This window comes from Jaculus jaculus, chromosome 18, assembly GCF_020740685.1.
Source record: "Jaculus jaculus isolate mJacJac1 chromosome 18, mJacJac1.mat.Y.cur, whole genome shotgun sequence".
NCBI classification, from domain to species: domain Eukaryota; kingdom Metazoa; phylum Chordata; class Mammalia; order Rodentia; family Dipodidae; genus Jaculus; species Jaculus jaculus.
Window position 1 is genome coordinate 29,505,368 of NC_059119.1, and position 17,287 is coordinate 29,522,654.

General features: G+C 42.9%; 2 protein-coding genes across 2 annotated transcripts in view; one reads left to right on the plus strand and one right to left on the minus strand.

Annotated features, from left to right (window-relative positions):
- The window catches only part of Parg (poly(ADP-ribose) glycohydrolase), a 133,048-nt gene extending 132,009 nt beyond the window's left edge, over positions 1 to 1,039 (minus strand). The window contains exon 1 of the mRNA XM_004658049.3: positions 552 to 1,039. Within this exon, the coding sequence (XP_004658106.3) occupies positions 552 to 774 (223 nt within the window). The 5' untranslated portion in view covers positions 775 to 1,039. The remainder of the gene's footprint in view (positions 1 to 551) is intronic.
- An 81-nt stretch (positions 1,040 to 1,120) lies between these two features.
- The window catches only part of LOC101598678 (mitochondrial import inner membrane translocase subunit Tim23), a 33,687-nt gene continuing 17,520 nt past the window's right edge, over positions 1,121 to 17,287 (plus strand). The window contains exons 1-4 of the mRNA XM_004658050.2: positions 1,121 to 1,392; positions 4,504 to 4,562; positions 14,397 to 14,490; positions 15,100 to 15,184. Of these exons, the coding sequence (XP_004658107.2) occupies positions 1,287 to 1,392; positions 4,504 to 4,562; positions 14,397 to 14,490; positions 15,100 to 15,184 (344 nt within the window). The 5' untranslated portion in view covers positions 1,121 to 1,286. The remainder of the gene's footprint in view (positions 1,393 to 4,503; positions 4,563 to 14,396; positions 14,491 to 15,099; positions 15,185 to 17,287) is intronic.

Sequence of the window (17,287 nt, forward strand, 5' to 3'; positions counted from 1 at the left end):
CTGACTTCATGCAGCAACTGTACTTCTGAACCACCTCCTCACGGTCTCTTCGCAAAGGTCCTCAGCGTAAGCAAGGAGTACTATCTTCCACCCCTACCCAAACAATCGGACCCCACCTATCAGAACATTCATTCCACTTCGCTGTACGTGTTTGATTTGTGCTATTGTCTCCCCCGAGAGACTTTAGGGCATGATGTTCCTCCTGTTCAAGACTATAGGCCACGGGCAAGTGTAATGTCAGCTAGACTAATAATTAACTCTGGCAGTCAGAATCCGGATGAGTGAAGTTGGAACAGATTTCTTGCCAACTACACTGCCAACGAGGTGTGCCGTCACATCCGAGGAAAGCAAACGGGGGGGGGGGGGGGGGAATCTCCTGCCATTTTCCACCCGGTGGATAAATGTCCATCAAAACTACCAAACCCCAGGTGCTGCACCCGGGAAGGTCGGCTCCCCAAAGTTCCACGAGACTGAAAACAAGAAAACAAGTTTCCGGCCGAGGTGGGGGGGGGGGGAGGAGGAGAAACAGACTCTCGTTTCCCACCACGTACCAAACGAAGGGACGCTGCCTCTGAGCGGTGTCGCCCGCCCGGGGACGCGGCCAGGTGAGGACGGCGCGACCCTCAAGTGCACGGGACGATCGTCCTCGGGGTCGAGGAAGCGTCTGTGCCTGTCGGCGAAGCTGCGGGCGTCCGTGGCAGCCGGAGCAGACGCTTCGGAGGCGTTCCAGCGGGGCCGCTTGGTGCAGGGCTCACAGCCGGGGCCCGCATTCATGCTTGGGAGCCGCAGCGCACGCTCCCCGGGCCGGCCCGGGCCGAGAACCTCATTCACTTGACCCTCACACCGGGACGGACGGCGCCTCCTTCCGGGAGCACCATTCCCTCCCTCGGTGGCCGCGGCCCCGTCGGTTTCTGCAATCGCTGCTCCGCGGGCCTCCGAGCCACACACCCTCCCTTAGGCGGCCGCTGGCCTTCGCGCTTTCCCGCAGCTAGCCCACCTGGCCCGCGGACCCGCCGCTGCCACTCCGGCTCCGGCTCACTCGCCCGCTGCCGGAAAGCAGCCGTCAAGCGCTCCTCACTTCCGGGACGTACACGGTCGTAAAAGCGGACGTGAGGCGCTTCACGGGAGCCGGCGCGCCCGGAAGGTCAGCGTGTTGAAGGTGGCGGTGGCAGCGGCCCGGGGCGGGGGTGATCTTCCCGCTGTGACTGTGGAGCTGCGGGGCCGAGCACGCTATCCTGGCCTGAGACGGCGGGGGAGACAGACGGCCGCCTGCTGCGTGTGACACCATGGAGGGTGGCGGGGGCACTGGCAACAAAACCACCGGGGGACTGGCCGGCTTTTTCGGAGCGGGAGGAGCGGGTTACTCGCACGCTGACTTGGCCGGCGTCCCGCGTAAGTTATGGGGCCTTAGCTTCCTGGGGTCCCGGGAACAACACGAAACTTGCTGCGTCCCCTGTCCCCTTCTTCCTGCCAGCTTTCCCAAGCGTCACCAGCGCCGTTAGCTGGGATTCCAGACTGAATGGTTTGGGGTGGCGAGGCTGTGCATAAATCCCTGGCGACGCTCTTTGGTTGGCCTGGCCTCGAGAGAAGAGTCTTCCATTTGTATGCCTGGCCCTCCTTCCTTTTCTGGCATCATACACTCCGGTCTGCTGAGCGCTGTGTTTGACCCTGGGCTGGGAGGAGAGCCTAGTAGTTTTTTGTGTCTCCCCAACCCCCCACAATGTAGCACCCATAGTGAGCCCATAAGAATGTCTATTGCTAGTTAGTGATTGGGGGGGCAAAACAGTTGGGGAAAACTGGGAGGAGCTGGGAAATAAGTTAAACTTTAAAGTAAGGTCATATATAGACGTGGAAAAAAAGAAGTCAGACAAGAATTTTTTTTGGGGGGGGGAGCCATGCGTGGTGGCACACGCAAGAGGGATTTTTTTGTGAGGGGGGAGTGGAAGTTTGGAGGGGAAATATGCAAAATTGAGGATGCAGGTGATAACTATTCTGCCTGTTGATTCTTCCCCGGTTGCATAAATAATATATTCTAGGCTATAGGATTTGGTTAACTCTGGCTGTTCGACTAGATAACAGAACGTAAAGATGGCAGGAAATTCATGTTGTATAGGCCCCTTGCAAGTGTTTTCTTTCTTGAAAGTGGTTTTTTTGTTTGTTTGTTTTTGTTTTTTGTGGAGAGACTGGAGACAGTCTAGTCACTTGCATTGCGAGCATGGGGACCTGAGTTCCACCGCCAGTACCCACATAAGTGCAGGGCATGGCTGTCCTTACCTGTTACCCTAGCCCTGGGGAGGTGGAAATAGGAGTATCTCTGGGGTTTGCTGGCTAACCAGTCCAGCCTGATCATTGAGCTGCAGGCGAGTGGGAGACCCTGCCTCAAAGACAGGTTGGCTGCGTACTTGAGGACGACATCCCAAGTTGTCATTTAGCCTCCAACATATGCACATACACACGAACAAAATCTTCCATTATTTCTCTGTGTCCTTTGTAAGAGCCTAAAAATGATGTCTACCTGTGTGAAAACTAAGTCTGAAACACAGTTTGTAAGGCCTTGGGGTTTCTCGGCTTCTCAACATAAGTATGTGACAAAGTATTGTTACATTAGCTTGATTAAGATTTGGAAATAGGGCAGGGGAGATGGCTCAATGGGTAAGAGTGCTTGCTGTGCAACCACGAGGACCTAAGTTCAATAACTAGCTCCTGCATCAAAAGCCAGGCATGGCCATGCGCACCTCTGACCCTAGCACTGAGTGTGCAGAATCAGAAGAGTGCTTGGGGCACCACAGTTAGCCAGTCTAACTGAAAAACTGGGGAGCTCTGTGTTCCGTGAGAGACTTGTCAGGGAAGTAGGGCAGAAGAGCACTAAAGGAGGGTACCTGATGTCTTCCTCCGGCCTCTGTGCACAGGGTACCCATGTCTGCACTGAAGGTAAGTTGAGGGACTAGGGAATGAGTGCTGTTCACTGAAACCTTCAAAGTACCAGGATAAAGCTGGGAATGGTGGCACAAGCCTTTAATCCCAGTACTCGGGACTACAGAGTGAGTTCCAGGTCAGTCCGGGTTAGAGCAAGGCCCTACCTCGAAAAAACAAAACAAAAAAAGTACCAGGATATAGGACTGTATTGTTTAAAAAAAAATAGTAATTCTTGCTTTTGTGTAGCATACATATTCCTGAGGTGAGCCAAGTAACATGAAAGTGTTGCAGTTAAAGGAAATAAAATAGGACCCTGAGATGGTGATGGGAGGAGGCCACTTAGAATGAATCAAGGAAAACACAGGAGTTGACATTTGAACCGAAACTTCAATAGTCTTTAAGTGTTTGAAAGACGTGTCCCGGAAAATGGCTAATGTAGATGTCCTAAAACAAAACAAGCTTGGCATGCTTGAACAGCTGTTAGGTCAGTGTGTCTTTTGGTTGCAAGGGAATTGAAGTGATGGAAAATTATGAGAACAGGAAATGGAAGCTCATACAGGCGTTTGTAAGCAAGGGTAAAGAGTTTGCATTTGATTATAAATGTAGGGTGAAGCTGTTAGGGATAATTTACTAGTTGCTACTAGAAAATGAGTTTCATGAAGGGAAGAGAAAGTAAGGTAAGAAATTATTGCTATGAAATATGCTTGAACTAGGATGCTAATAGATAGGTAACAGTAGAGTAATCAAACTAATGGGACTTTTAACTTGATAAAAAAGATCAGAATCATATGAGTAGTCAACTGAGATAAAGACCAAAGATTTCAAATTAGGAAAATTTATTTTTTCTTCCATCCTTTATATTAGTGGATTTCAAGTTTAGCCTTCTGAAAATGTGTGGTGTTTTTTTGTGTTTGTTTTGATTTTTCAAGGTAGGGTCTTGCTGTAGCCCAGGCTGACCTGGAATTCACTGTGTAGTCTGAAGCTAGCCTCACAGGGAATCTCCTCCCTGAGGCTCTGGAGTACTAGGATTAAAGGTGTACTCCACCACACTCAGCCTGCATTTTCTTTTCCACTAACTCCCATCTCTGTGGAGGGAGTTAAACTAAGGATTTTTTTTTTTTCCTTGCAGTGGTAAATAAAGTCTGTTAGCAACTGTTAACAGTATGATCTGAAGGAACTGCTTAGATAAACTTACAATCAGAAACTGAACCCAGCCTCTGTTTCCCTGAGAGATGGATTTGTACTTTTGTACTTTGCATGGATATTGAGTATTACTCTTATAGACAAGTGAAAGAAACTAGGTTTATACATAGCCTGAGTTAGTTTCCTGAAAATTTGATGATTTGATCTGTTACTGCCATTATCTTAGTAAAGTTTAAGCTACCAGTGTAAGATCTAACTTAGTGTTAAGGGCCCTCAAGAACCAGGCAGCCCCAAAACTGACCGGAATGGTAGGATGGAAGCAAAGAGTCACTTCCAGTGAGCCAGTGCAGCAGTTGCAAAGCTTGTAACAACTGAGCAGAATTAATCCTGTGTGAAGTCCCTTTAAGAATTCTGTTGCAATGTGACATTTTGTTTTCTCTCTAGTAACTGGTATGAACCCTCTGTCTCCTTATTTAAATGTGGATCCACGATATCTTGTTCAGGTAAGATTAAGATTTTACTAGTTTGATGCCTTATCTTACCCTTCAAAAACAAAGTTCAAGAGCTAAGCACTGACTTAAACAGTGAGACATTTCTAGAGGAACTAAGTCTTTGTTCGCTATTCACATTTTCCCCCCACAAACCCTGTTGATTTGGTTCAAACTTCTCCCTAAAAGCATTTAAATCTCCTCAGACATATATGTTTTTTAAACCAGCAATGCCTTAGTGAAAAACATCTTAATAAAAATAAAGTTTACCAACACTTGGGAGGCAGAGGTAGGAGGATCACTGTGAGTTCAAGGCCACCCTGAGAATACAGAGTGAATTCCAGGTCAGCATAGGCTAGAGTAACACCTTACTTTGAAAAACCAAAAACAAATAAATAAAGTTTGGCCAGGCGTGATGGTACGCCCCTTTAATCCCAGTACTCAGGAGGCAGAGGTAGGAGGATATCTGTGAGTTTGAGGCAAACTTGAGATGACATAGTAAAATCTAGGTCATCCTGGGGTAGAACAAGACCCTACCTCAAAAAAAAATCAAAATTAAGATAAAATAAATAAATTTTGCAAGGCTCAGCTTGCAATATTAGGATACTGGGTTAAATGTCAAACTTCTAAGGTGAGTTTTGAATATCATAGGAGCCATATGTGTATCTTAACATATGGGGGGGGCGGGGACCATTACTCCTAATACCCCTTCATGATTAAAAAAAATAAAGGAAAAGAACTTCAACCTAATGAATAGCTTCTATAGAATACCTAAGGCTAACATCATACTTTATAGGAAAGACTGAATAGTTCGTTCATGAAATCAGGTACAGTGCACGCATATCTACTTGTTTCACTTGGGGTCAAAATTGTCTAGCCAGGGCAGTTAAGCAAAAAACTGAAATGGCACCTGATTGAAAAAGAAGCTAAGCTACCTGTTTCTAAATGACAAGATAATCTTGACTATGGAAAAAATTTTTAAAGTCTAAAAAACTGTTAGAAGTAATAAATGACTTCAGGGACATTATGGAATATGGGGTTTACATATATAAGTCTGTGTATCTGTATACAGTAACAATGAAACTCCAAAAATAAAATTAGAGAAGCAGTCCCCTTACAGATAACATCAAAAATAATTAGCTTTAAAGGGCTAGGGAGATGGCTCAGTGGTACATGCATCTGGAGTTTGTTTGCAGTGGCTGGAGGCCCTGTCATGCCCATTCTCTTTATTGCTCTTTTCTCTCTTTGCTTGCAAATAAATATACAAGTATATTTTTAAAAAATAACATACCTTGAAAAAAAAATCCCAGGTGGGTTTTGAGGTTTTAGAAATGGACACGTGAATTCTAAAACTCATGACAATGCAAAGGATACAGAATAGTCAGTAGTTTTGAAAAGAAGCAAATTGGAACACTTACCAATTTAAAAACATTGCTATGGCTGGAGAGATGTCCTTGTGGTTAAGGCACATGCCTGTGAAGCCTGTGGACTCCAGTTCAATTCCCCAGGTCCCATGTAAGCCAGACGCACAAGGTGGCACATGCATCTGGAGTTCATTTACAGTGGCTAAAAGTCCTAGTTTGCCCATTCTCTCCCTCTCTTCCTCCCCCCTTTCTGTCAAATAAATAGTTTTTAAAACATTATTAACCTACAATAACTTAAACTTGATAGTGGTATAGTGTTAAGTTGTAAAGTTGAAGTGAGTTCAGAAATATGCCCTTATTATTTATAGTCCATTGGTTTTTAAGGAGAGTGCTGAGACAATTAAGGGAAGGAAGAATGGTTTTTTTGTTTTTTTAAGAAACAATGCTGGAACTAGAACCCATATACAAAAGAGTAAGTTAGGCTCCAGCTTCACACCATATGCAAATATTAGCTCAGAATGGATCAAAGACTTTTAAAGTAATAATTAATGGGCTGGAGAGATGGCTGAGCTCTTAAGGCTTTTGCCTTCAAAGCCAAAGGACCTCTGTTCAATTCCCCAGGACCCATGTAAGCCAGGTGCATGTGCCTGGAGTTCATTTGCAGTGGCTTGAAGCCCCGGTATGCCCATTCTTCCCTCTTTCTGCCTCTTTCTCAAATAAATAAAAATAAAAGTTAAAAAAAAAATAGCCGTGTGTTGTGGTGCACGCCTTTAATCCCAGCACTTGGGAGGCAAAGGTAGGAGGATTATTGAGTTCAAGGCCACCCTGAGACTACGTAGTGAATTCCAGGTCAGCCTGGATTAGAGTGAAACCTTGCCTTGAAAAACGAGGGGGAAAAGAAAGAAAGAAGGGAAAGATAGCCTAGAAACTGGGAGAAAATATTTGTAAGCCACTTATCAAATAAAGGTTATTTATTTATTTAGAGACAGAATCTCACTCTAGCCCAGGCCAAAATTCACCTTATAGCCATTGGTTGCCTTGAACTTCTGGTGGTCCTCCTACCTCAGCCTCCCATGTGCTGGGATTTAAGGCATAAACCACCACGCTCAGCTTAATTAAAGCATTTTTTTTTGAAAGTTCAGTTTTTCATTGTATCTAGTCATTTCTCCATGAAAATATACAAATGTCCAGTATTCATATTAATTAGAGAGATGGGGTCACAAATGAGATCTCCTTCACACAGACCAGAGTGACTATACTCAAGGAGACAGTATTGGTAATGAGTGTTAGTAAGGAAATAGAGAAATTAGCCTTCATACATGGTTAATGGGAATGTAAAATGATAGAGCTGCTAAACTGGGTATGGTGGTACACCCCTGCAGTCCTAACAAGGTAGGAAATTCAGAAGCAAATTCAAGGCCAACCTGGAAACACATGAGACCCTATCTCAAATAAAATGTCTAATTATTGAAGACACTGATATTTTCACACAAAATGTGAAATATAGCTGGGTGTGGTGGCTCATGCCTTGAATCCCAGCATTTGAGAGGCTGAGGTAGGAGGACAGCCTTAAGATTTGAGGCCAACCTGAGCTACAGAGTGAGTTCCAGGTCTGCCTGTGGTAAAGTGAGCCCCTTTAAAAAAAAAAAAAAGTGGGGGGAGCTGGAGAGATGGTTCAGTGATTAACATATATCTGGAGTTAGTTTGCAGTGGCAGAAGGCTCTGGTGTTCCTAGACACACACTCTTCCTCTTTCTCTAATAAATAAAGAAAACACTTTTTTAAGAAAAGACGACGCTGTTGAGAAGCAAGGAGAGTCACCATTCTGTCTTTGTTGTCCGTGTTAGAGGAAGATATTCTGCCTTTTCCAGTCATAGTAGATGGCTTGCTCTAGATTTTTATCGATGGTGTTGTCACCAACATCTTTTATGACCAAGACTGCCCAGAACCAGCATTAGCCACATATGTTCTTAATCTGGACCAAGAATGATTTCGTGCTGTGGCACCAATAGACTACTTTTATTTATCTATTTGAGAGAGTGAGAGAGAATGGGCACATCAGGACCTCCAGGCACCGCAAACGAACTCCAGACACATGCACCGCTTTGTGCTTCTGGCTTATGTGGGTCCTCTGACCCAGGTCCTTTGGCTTTGCAGGCAAATGCCTTAACTTCTAAGCCATCTCTCCAGCCCCAATGTACTACTTTGAAAATACTTACTTATTTATGTGTGTGTGTGTGAGAGAGAGAGAAAGAACGGGTGTGGCAGGGCCTCCAACCAATGCAAACTCCAGGTGGATGCACCACCTTGTGCATCTGGTTTTACATAGGTATTGAGGAGTTGAACCTGGGTCCTTTGGCTTTGCCAACAAGCAACTTAAACTCTAAGCTATCTCTCCAGCCCACCAGTGTGCTATTGAGGGTAGGCTGTAGGGATCCTCATTTTTGTTATCCCTGAAAGAAGAGACGTTTTCAGTGTTGAAGAACTGGGTGAAAGAGCTTCGCCACTCAGTATTGTAGCTGTCCATCACTGGAAATAATTGTCAACTTTTTCATGTCAGACAAGTCATGGAGAAGGATGCTAAGGACTGTGCTGACTCCATTCATGTGCTTTTTGTAGAGACCAGTGGGAAAAATGTAAGAAAAACGAATGAACTATTTATGGAAATCAAAGAATTCCATTCACTGACACTAGCCCACCATCTGTCATCATGGGCTCCAAACCCCAAAGATGGTGAAGCAGCTGCCACACAGCCTGGGCCTGTTGCAGACAGCGGGTGAAGCGGATGGTCGGGGCCGGGCACCAGTGTCGGGGCCTGCCAGCATTGGCTGCCTGGTGTTCTTGAGTTTTTTCATGCAAAAAGGACTCCCAGAAGCTGGCCTGAGGATGGTGTCGTGGTATTTCCAGTCTGACAGATCATATGTGGTTCTGAACCAGTGGTGTACAAAGGAGCCACAATACTGGCTGATGGCCTTGCTGAAGGCACGTTTGATTGGATGGATGGCAGGCTTAACTTGCTCATCAGGATGAAGGGAAATTGAGCACTTTTCATGGTTCCTGAAGGGTAAAAGACTGGAGATTATCCTGTCCTTGGTTCCCAGTTACACAGGTAGAGTTGTCATTTAAGATGTGGCTGGAGATTGAAGTGAGAGACAGCAAGTAGTGCTTAGCTAACTTGGGTTATTTATAGGACTGGTGAAAACACTCTTCTCTTTACCACCTCTAAAGCACTTTCATCAAGGACATTAGTCTAGGATGCACACAGGAAGTTACAACAGTAGCAGCGGCTGCCTGCTTCATCTGGGGTTTGCATCTAACCCTTTGTGTGTCACCATACATGACTGGAACCTTTGTAACTAAGCTCTCCTGATCCAGGTGCTGTGGTAGAGCACCTGCGTAGGGCTGTGAATTACATGTGTCCTAAACTGACTAGCAATGGCTCAAAAAGGAAGAAGAGAAAAGAAAGTCATGGAAACACTGTCTATTTTATTTGATGCAGGTAATTTGGTAGGAAAAACAAGTGCCTGTTGCTTAGCATATATAAATTTGTGGTCATTATTTGTGAGACCATTTCTTATAGAGCTTAAGTTATATAAATACATTAATAAATTCAAATTCCATTCCAAAAACATGGAAAACTAAAATTACAGAGTCTTAACTTGGCCTTTCTATACTTACATACCCAAGAGAATTGAAAACAGAAGTTCAACAAGTTGTGCACGTGTGTGCATGGTGGCATTCTTAATAGCTGAACAGTAGAGACAAACCAAATGTCAATCAACTGAAGGCTGGATAAACAAAATACATACAAAATGCCTATACAATCATTTGTCAATAAAAATTATTGATACAGGGCTGGAGAGATGGCTTAGCGCTTAAGGCACATGCCTGGAAAGCCTAAGGACCCAGGTTCGATTTTCCAGGTCCCACATAAGCCAAATGCACAAGGTGGCACATGCATCTGGAGTTTGTTTGCAGTGGCTAGAGACCCTGGCATGCCCATTCTCATTTCCCCCCCCCATCACAAATAAAAGTAAATGTTAAAAAATTATGCAGTAAACCTTGGAATTTTACTGAATTAGAGAAATTAGTCACAAAAGATGACATAATATTTGATTCCATTTATTTGAAACTGTCCAGAACAGGCAAATAAATAGATACAAAAAGTAGATCAAAAAGCCGGGCGTGGTGGCGCACGCCTTTAATTCCAGCACTCGGGAGGCAGAGGTAGGAGGATCGCCATGAGTTCGAGGCCACCCTGAGACTATAGAGTTAATTCCAGGTCAGCCTGGTCCAGAGTGAGACCCTACCTCAAAACACCAAAAAAAAAAAAAAAAAAAAGTAGATCAGTACCTGCCTATGGTTGGGAGGAGAGTGAATGGGGAAGACTATTGTTGGGTTCAGGGTTCTTTCTCAAATAATGGAAGATGCTCAAAAGTTTAATGAAGGGCTGGAGAGATGGCTTAGTGGTTAAAGTGTTTACCTGCGAAGCCTAAGGACCCATGTTCCATCTCTTTCCCTATCCCACCTAAGCCAAACACAAATGTGAGGCCAGTGCAAGGGTCACACATGCCCACTAGATGGCGCAAGCGTCTGAAGTTTGATGCAGTGGCTGGGGTGCCAACTCCCCCCCCCCCCACTTCTCTAAAAGGAAAAAAACGGATGAATGTTGTCTTGGCTGTGCAATTCTGTGTGTACTAAAAGTCATTGACTTAAATGCCGTAACATAGATGAATGGTGGATAGTTGTATCAACAACTTTGCATGGGTAGTGTTTGTGCTTTACATGCTAGGCAGGCATTCTACCACTGAGCTGTATTAATAATCCATATTTGTTTATCCAGTAATATGGTTGGAGGCCAGACGTGGCAGCATACTTCTTTACTCCCAGAACTAAAGAGGCTGAAACAGGAAGATTTCGAGTCTAAGGCCAATCTGAATGTGTCTAAATAAGTAAATGTAAAAACAGAGACAAACGGGGGGGGGGGGGGGGGCTGGGGTAAAAAGAGTGATGGTTAGAAGCTTTTGGTTTCCAGGTTGAATTACTAACAACGTCTGACAGTAGCTGCGTTTCTCGTTTGCATTAAATGTTCATATAAAAGCAGGCTGCCTGAAGTTTCATTGCTTTTGCAGGAAATGTTAACCTTTATTTAAATTTTTTTTCTTTATTTATTTGCAAGCAGAGAGAGAACAGATACAGACAGAGAGAATGGGTATGCCAGGGCCTCCAGCCACTGTAAACTAACTCCACATGCATGTGACACTTTATGCATTTGGCTTTACGTGGGTACTGGGAAATCAAACCTAGGTTGTTAGGCTTTGCAGATAGGCACCTTAACTGCTGAGCCATTTCTCCAGCCTGGAAATAATAACTTTTAGCACTAGTAATTTACTATTATCTTAAGAGTACCTCTCTGTCCACTGTAACTGAAAATTTCAAACCATGTATTTTGCTTGTGTGTTGAATCTAAACTTAAGGTTTATACTCTGACTATAAATACTGTTTTAGAGCTGGAGAGATGGCTTAGTGGTTAAGGAATTTGCTTGTGAAGCCAAAGGACCCAGGTTCAGTTCCCCAGGACCCATGTAAGCCAGATGCACAAGGGGGCACATGTGTAAGTACTATTCCACTGTGGTCTTGCATTGCTAGGTGGGCTTCGCCAAGATAATTATAATGAGGCAGTAGCTTCATCAAGCATTCATACTGTTGTTACCTCCCATTATAACACAAGAAAGACTCAAGAATAGCCAGATTTTCTAACTCTTCCTGTTGCAATGAGTTTTAAATTTAAATTTTATAAAATACATACATATATATACACACACACACACAGAGAGATATTTATTTATTTATTTAAGAGAGAGAATGGATATACCAGGACCTCCAGCCACTGCATGTGAACGCCAGGTGCATGTGCCACCTTGTGCAATTGGCTTACTTGGGTCCTGAGGAACCGAACCTGGATCCTTTGGCTTTACAGGCAAGCGTCTTGACCTCTAAACCATCTCTCCAGCCCTTAAATTAAAATTCAATAAAAAGTACATTATCATAAGTATTTTTACATACTTTTTTTGAGGCAAGCCCAACAGACTGGCCTTTTTATTACTATTATTACTACTATTTTAATGTGTGTGAGAGAGATTTGGCTCACCAAGGCCTCCAGCCACTGCACTTGAACTCCAGATGCATGCATCACCTTATGCACATGTGCAACCTTGTGTGCTTGCATCACTTTTGTGCATCGGGCTCACGCGGGACCTGTCGAGTTGAACATGTGTCCTTAGGCTTCACCGGCAAGCACCTTAACCACTAAGCCATCTCTCCAGCACTGTATATACTTGAGAAGGTTGTAGACATCTTAAATAATGCTCATCATTTCACCATACAGTATCTTTGGTGACCAGTTTTTATCTGAGGCATTATTTTTGGTTTCTTCTGCTACTGATTTTGTGTTGTTGCTACTCTTTTTTTTTTGGGGGGGCTGGGCATGGTGGTTCATGTCATTTATTTATTTATTCATTCATTCATTTATTCATTCATTTATTTATTTGACAGTGAAAGAAGGGGCAGAGAGAGAGAGAGAATGAGCATGCCAGGGCCTCCAGCCACTGCAAATGACCTCCAGATACATGAGCTCCCTTGTGCATCTGGCTAACATGGGTCCTGGGGAATCGAACCTGGGTCCTTTGGCTTTGCAGGCAAATGCCTTAACCGCTAAGCCATCCATCCAGCCTATATTGTTGCTACTCTTAAAATCCACACAGAAATGTTTCCTTGGTTTTTTTTGTTTTGTTTTGTTTTTGGGTTTTTTTTTTAACGTTATTTAAAGCCAGACTTTGTGGCACTCGCCTTTAATCCCAGCACTCTGAGGCTGAGGTAGGAGAATTGCCTGCCATGTGAGCTCAAGGACAGTTTGGGACTACACAGTGTGTTCCAGGTCAGCCTGAGCTAGAGTGAGTGAGACTCTACCTCAAAAAACCAAAACCAAACAAAAAAAGTTACTTTAAGTAATAAGTCTTCCTCTTGAAACCCAGATTTATATCCAACATAAAAACAAGGACAGGGTTGGGTAGATTGCTGAGTGGTCAAAGCACATGCTAGTGAAGCCTAACAACCCGGGCTCAGTTCCCCAGGACCCACATAAAGCCAGATGTACAAAGTGGTGCATGTGTCTGGAGTTCTTTGGCAGTGGCTGGAGGCCCTGACATGCCCATTGTCGTTCATATTTTACTCTATCTCTCACTCTCCTTGCAAATAGAGTTTTTAAATAAAAACAAGGACAATGTAAATATTTTCCACAGCCATCATGTCATTCACTTGAAATTATAATGATTTCACATAATCTTGGCCCTATAACTATTTCATCAGGTGCATTGATGACTGCCTCTAGGTTTATCTCTGTGGTAACAAACATGAGTGCTTAATAGGATTCATATACCACTAGTATCCCAGGAAGACAAGTTAACAAGTTCTTCTCAACATACCTTACCCATATTCTTGTCAACCTTATTGCATGGGTGTTGGTATACTCTTACCTCCAAGTCTTGTGATTCAGTTGGTATGTGCTGAAAAGTGAGCTCATGCTGGGTTGTGCTTGCTTGATTATACTCAATATAGCCATCTCTTATTACTTATTTTTAATTAGTTGTCCATCTATGGATTAAGGACAGCTATTTACCTTACCTAATCAAATACAAAATTTCTAAAAGCTTCAAAGAATAGGTATGAATAGTAATTTTACAACATTTTATGAACCTGTACAGTATGTCATGACAAGAGATGTCTAAGGAATCTGCTTGTCCCTGTAACACACCATCTTTGAGATGAGAGTGCTGCGTTTATAGTGCAGTTTTGGGTGAAGTTGTATATTGCCCAAGTCGGAAATAAAACCCCATGTAGAGCTTGTGTCCTCATCAGACATGGTTTTACCAGAGCTCAGTATTTGCCACAGGCATGTGAGTGAAGTGTCACTTGTTAGTGGTCTCTACCCTTGTAGATGTGGCACATTGTGTATTATGTGCTGTTCACAGATTTTCACCATTTTGCATGGAAAACTTGGCAAAAATGAAAGTGTTCTTCATAAAGAGGCATTGGTTCTTCTAAACTGGTCATTTTTTGCTTTTAAAAAAAAAAGAAGTAAGGGGATAATTTGTACTTGTATGGTCCAAGCTATTCTGTAACAGTCTTTGCTCCTTTTTTAATGGTTATTTGGTCTACATTAAGATGATAGTCACTGAGTAGCTGCTGTAGTCCTTATGACAGCTAGTGCTTCTCATAGGTCCTAGTATTTCTTTCTCAGCTCTTGTCCTGTTGCTTCAGGGGTTTATCGTTAAGACAGATTGCATCACATTTACACTATGAACCCTGGGGTACATAGTGAGATCCTGTCTCCAAAAAAAAAAACTTAAGGAAGGAGAATTTTTTATGAAAGTTGCAAGTCCTGTGTCTTGAGACTCACTCACCTTGGTTTCATTTTTGCCCTTTAGGATACAGACGAGTTTATTTTGCCAACTGGAGCTAATAAAACCCGAGGCAGATTTGAACTAGCCTTCTTTACCATTGGCGGCTGTTGCATGACAGGTGAGTTTAGAAATTTTTTTCTTTATTTGTCCTTAGTTCAAGTAGTTTATAGTGATTAAATGAAAAGCAACTACAACATTGAAATCAGGTGTGTGTTTGTGTTTTGGATTTTTTTTTTTTTTTTTTTAATTTCACTTGGAGGTTGGCTGCTGAAAACGAACACCAAATGCTTGCCCCACTTTGTTTCTGGCTTATGTGAGTGGCTTGGTAATTGAACCTAGGCCAGCCAACTTTACAAGCAAGCACCTTTAACTACTGAGCCATCTTCCCAGCCTCTCAAATGTGTTGTCTTTTGGCTTTTTTTTTTTTTTCTCCAGGGTAGGTTCTCACTATGGCTCAGGCTGACCTGGAATTCACTATGGAGTCTCAGGATGGCCTCGAACTCATGGTGATCCTACTACCTCTACCTCCCGAATGCTGGGATTAAAGGCGTGCGACACCACACCTGGCAGGTCTTTTTTTTTTTTAATTTAATTTTATTTTTTTTTAAGAAACCAGGCTTGATTGTCTTTTTCTATTAGGTGAAAAGGAGCCACAAATAGTGTGTGTGCGTGCATGCTTTATAAACACAAAGCTATACTATCTGGATAAATTGTTATGATTTACTAGGGGCCGCATTTGGGGCACTGAATGGTCTTCGGCTAGGATTGAAGGAAACCCAGAACATGGCCTGGTCCAAACCAAGAAATGTACAGTAAGTCCTATAAAACTGTCTCGTGTAGTGATGCTTGAATAATAACCTCTGCTTTGTTATTTCGTGGTTACCACCTTAGAGAACAGATATTTAGAAAATTGATCTGCTTTCCTCCACCCCACTTTGGTTTGTTTGCTTGTGTGTGCCCTTTGGTGCGCCATACTCTCAACTGCAGCAGGAAGTCGCTCATCTGATGTGGCCAGAGTGCCACATAGGGTGTCCTGTTCAGTTGCTTTTGTACGTGTTTTGCACCAGAGTCTCCTTTTACTAATTCCAGAGTTTGTAGGGATCCAAAGATTCTCAGGTTTCTGCTCCCCTGTGGGATTAAGGCTATAGGCACACGTGGCCTCATCTATCTATTTTACATAGGATCTCAACCCCTCAGGCCATCATGCTTGTGTAAGAAACACCCTTAACTAATGAGCCATCTCTCCAAGCCCTCCCTGTTTTTATTTAATTTTTGTTGCTTTTGTCTACCCCAAAATGAAAGAAATAAGGAATCAGATTATTGTGTCTAAGCTTTGAAAAGTGTTTTGAATCAGTATTCCTCAGTCAGGTGATACTGCTCTATTCTAACTTCTTCCATCCAGATACTAACCAGGCCCAGCCCTGCGTAGCTCTGAGATCAGATAAGATTGGGCATGTTTGGGGTGGTATGGCTGTAGACTAACTTAACTTCTTGGCTTTTGTGTGTTCCATTCTCCAGACTTGTAAAATACGCTTTAAAGTGTTAAGGTGCTAGTAAGGGAACGGCAGCGTCAGTGTGCTTAGTAATGGAATGCTGTCTAGATTGTCTCTGGGCTTCTTGCTGCCTTCACTCTCCAGTTCCAAAGCAGAGTCTGTTTAAAAAGTTTGAAGTTTGCAAAGCAAAGCATACAATTAAAGCGATCAGAAAGTTTATATAATGTCTTCACCTTGCTTAAAGAATACACATGATCATTCTGTATTGATATTGCCAAAATAATAAGTTACTTTTATACATTTTATACATACTCTATAAGGTGGAACTGTATCCTATCAATTCTTGGCTGCCTCCTAGTTTTGTTCCAGTGCAGTTTAAACTCAGTCTTCCCTTCCGCCAGAAGATGGCAGCAGATGTGCTAGAATTAGACAGTTTATCAACTTTCTTTTCTTGCCTCTGCTTGCACTATTGTATTACCAACATAGATCCTTCAGTATTTTTATGTCTGTATGCCCCTTGGGCCAGTAATTTCTTTTTACTTTCTATATTAGGACATCTAGCTATATTCAGTAGATGACAAAATAACTGAATGAATGGATGCACAAGAATCTTAGCTTAAGTAGCCATAGCCAGTAACATCTCAACTCTTTTCTTGTATTATTTTGAAACAAATCCTCAATATGATACTAAATATGAATTTGAAAGTAGAAAATCTCTTAAATACCATTCTTTGTTTCTTAAAATAATAGCAGCATAATCATTTCTGATTTTTGCAGAATGGGATGCAGTGTTTAATAGGGGAAAGAAGGGAGGATTTAGAGCCAAGAAGATAGGTCTGGCTTCACAAAACTAGTTTCATTACTTACTGCTTTCTGATCTTGAGTCAACTTTCTCCACCTTCTGCCTTAAACAACTCTTGAGAAATATGCATCTCTTTGTAGACAAAAATATATTTCTCTATGTAAATATTTCTACTATCTAAACATTTAAAACACAGATAGGGCTGGAGAGATGGCTTAGTGGTTAAGGTGTTTGCCTGCAAAGCCAAAGGACACAGGTTTGATTCCCCAGGACCCATGATAGCCAGATGCATAAGGGGCACATGTGTCTGGAGTTCTTTTGCAGTGGCTGAAGGCCCTGACGTGCCCACATTCATTCATTCCCCCCCACCCCCCGTCAAATAAATAAATTTTTAAATTTTTTTTAAAAACACGAGACGGGTGTAGTGGCACATGCCTTTAATCCCAGCACTTGGGGTTAAGAGGTAGGAGGATCGCCGTGTGTTCGAGGCCACCCTGAGAATACATAGTGAGTGCCAGGTCAGCCTGGACTAGAGTGAGACCCTACCTCAAAAAAAACCAAAAAAAAAAAAACAAAACAAAACCCACAGATATTTTTTTTTTTGTTGCTGTAGAACCTTG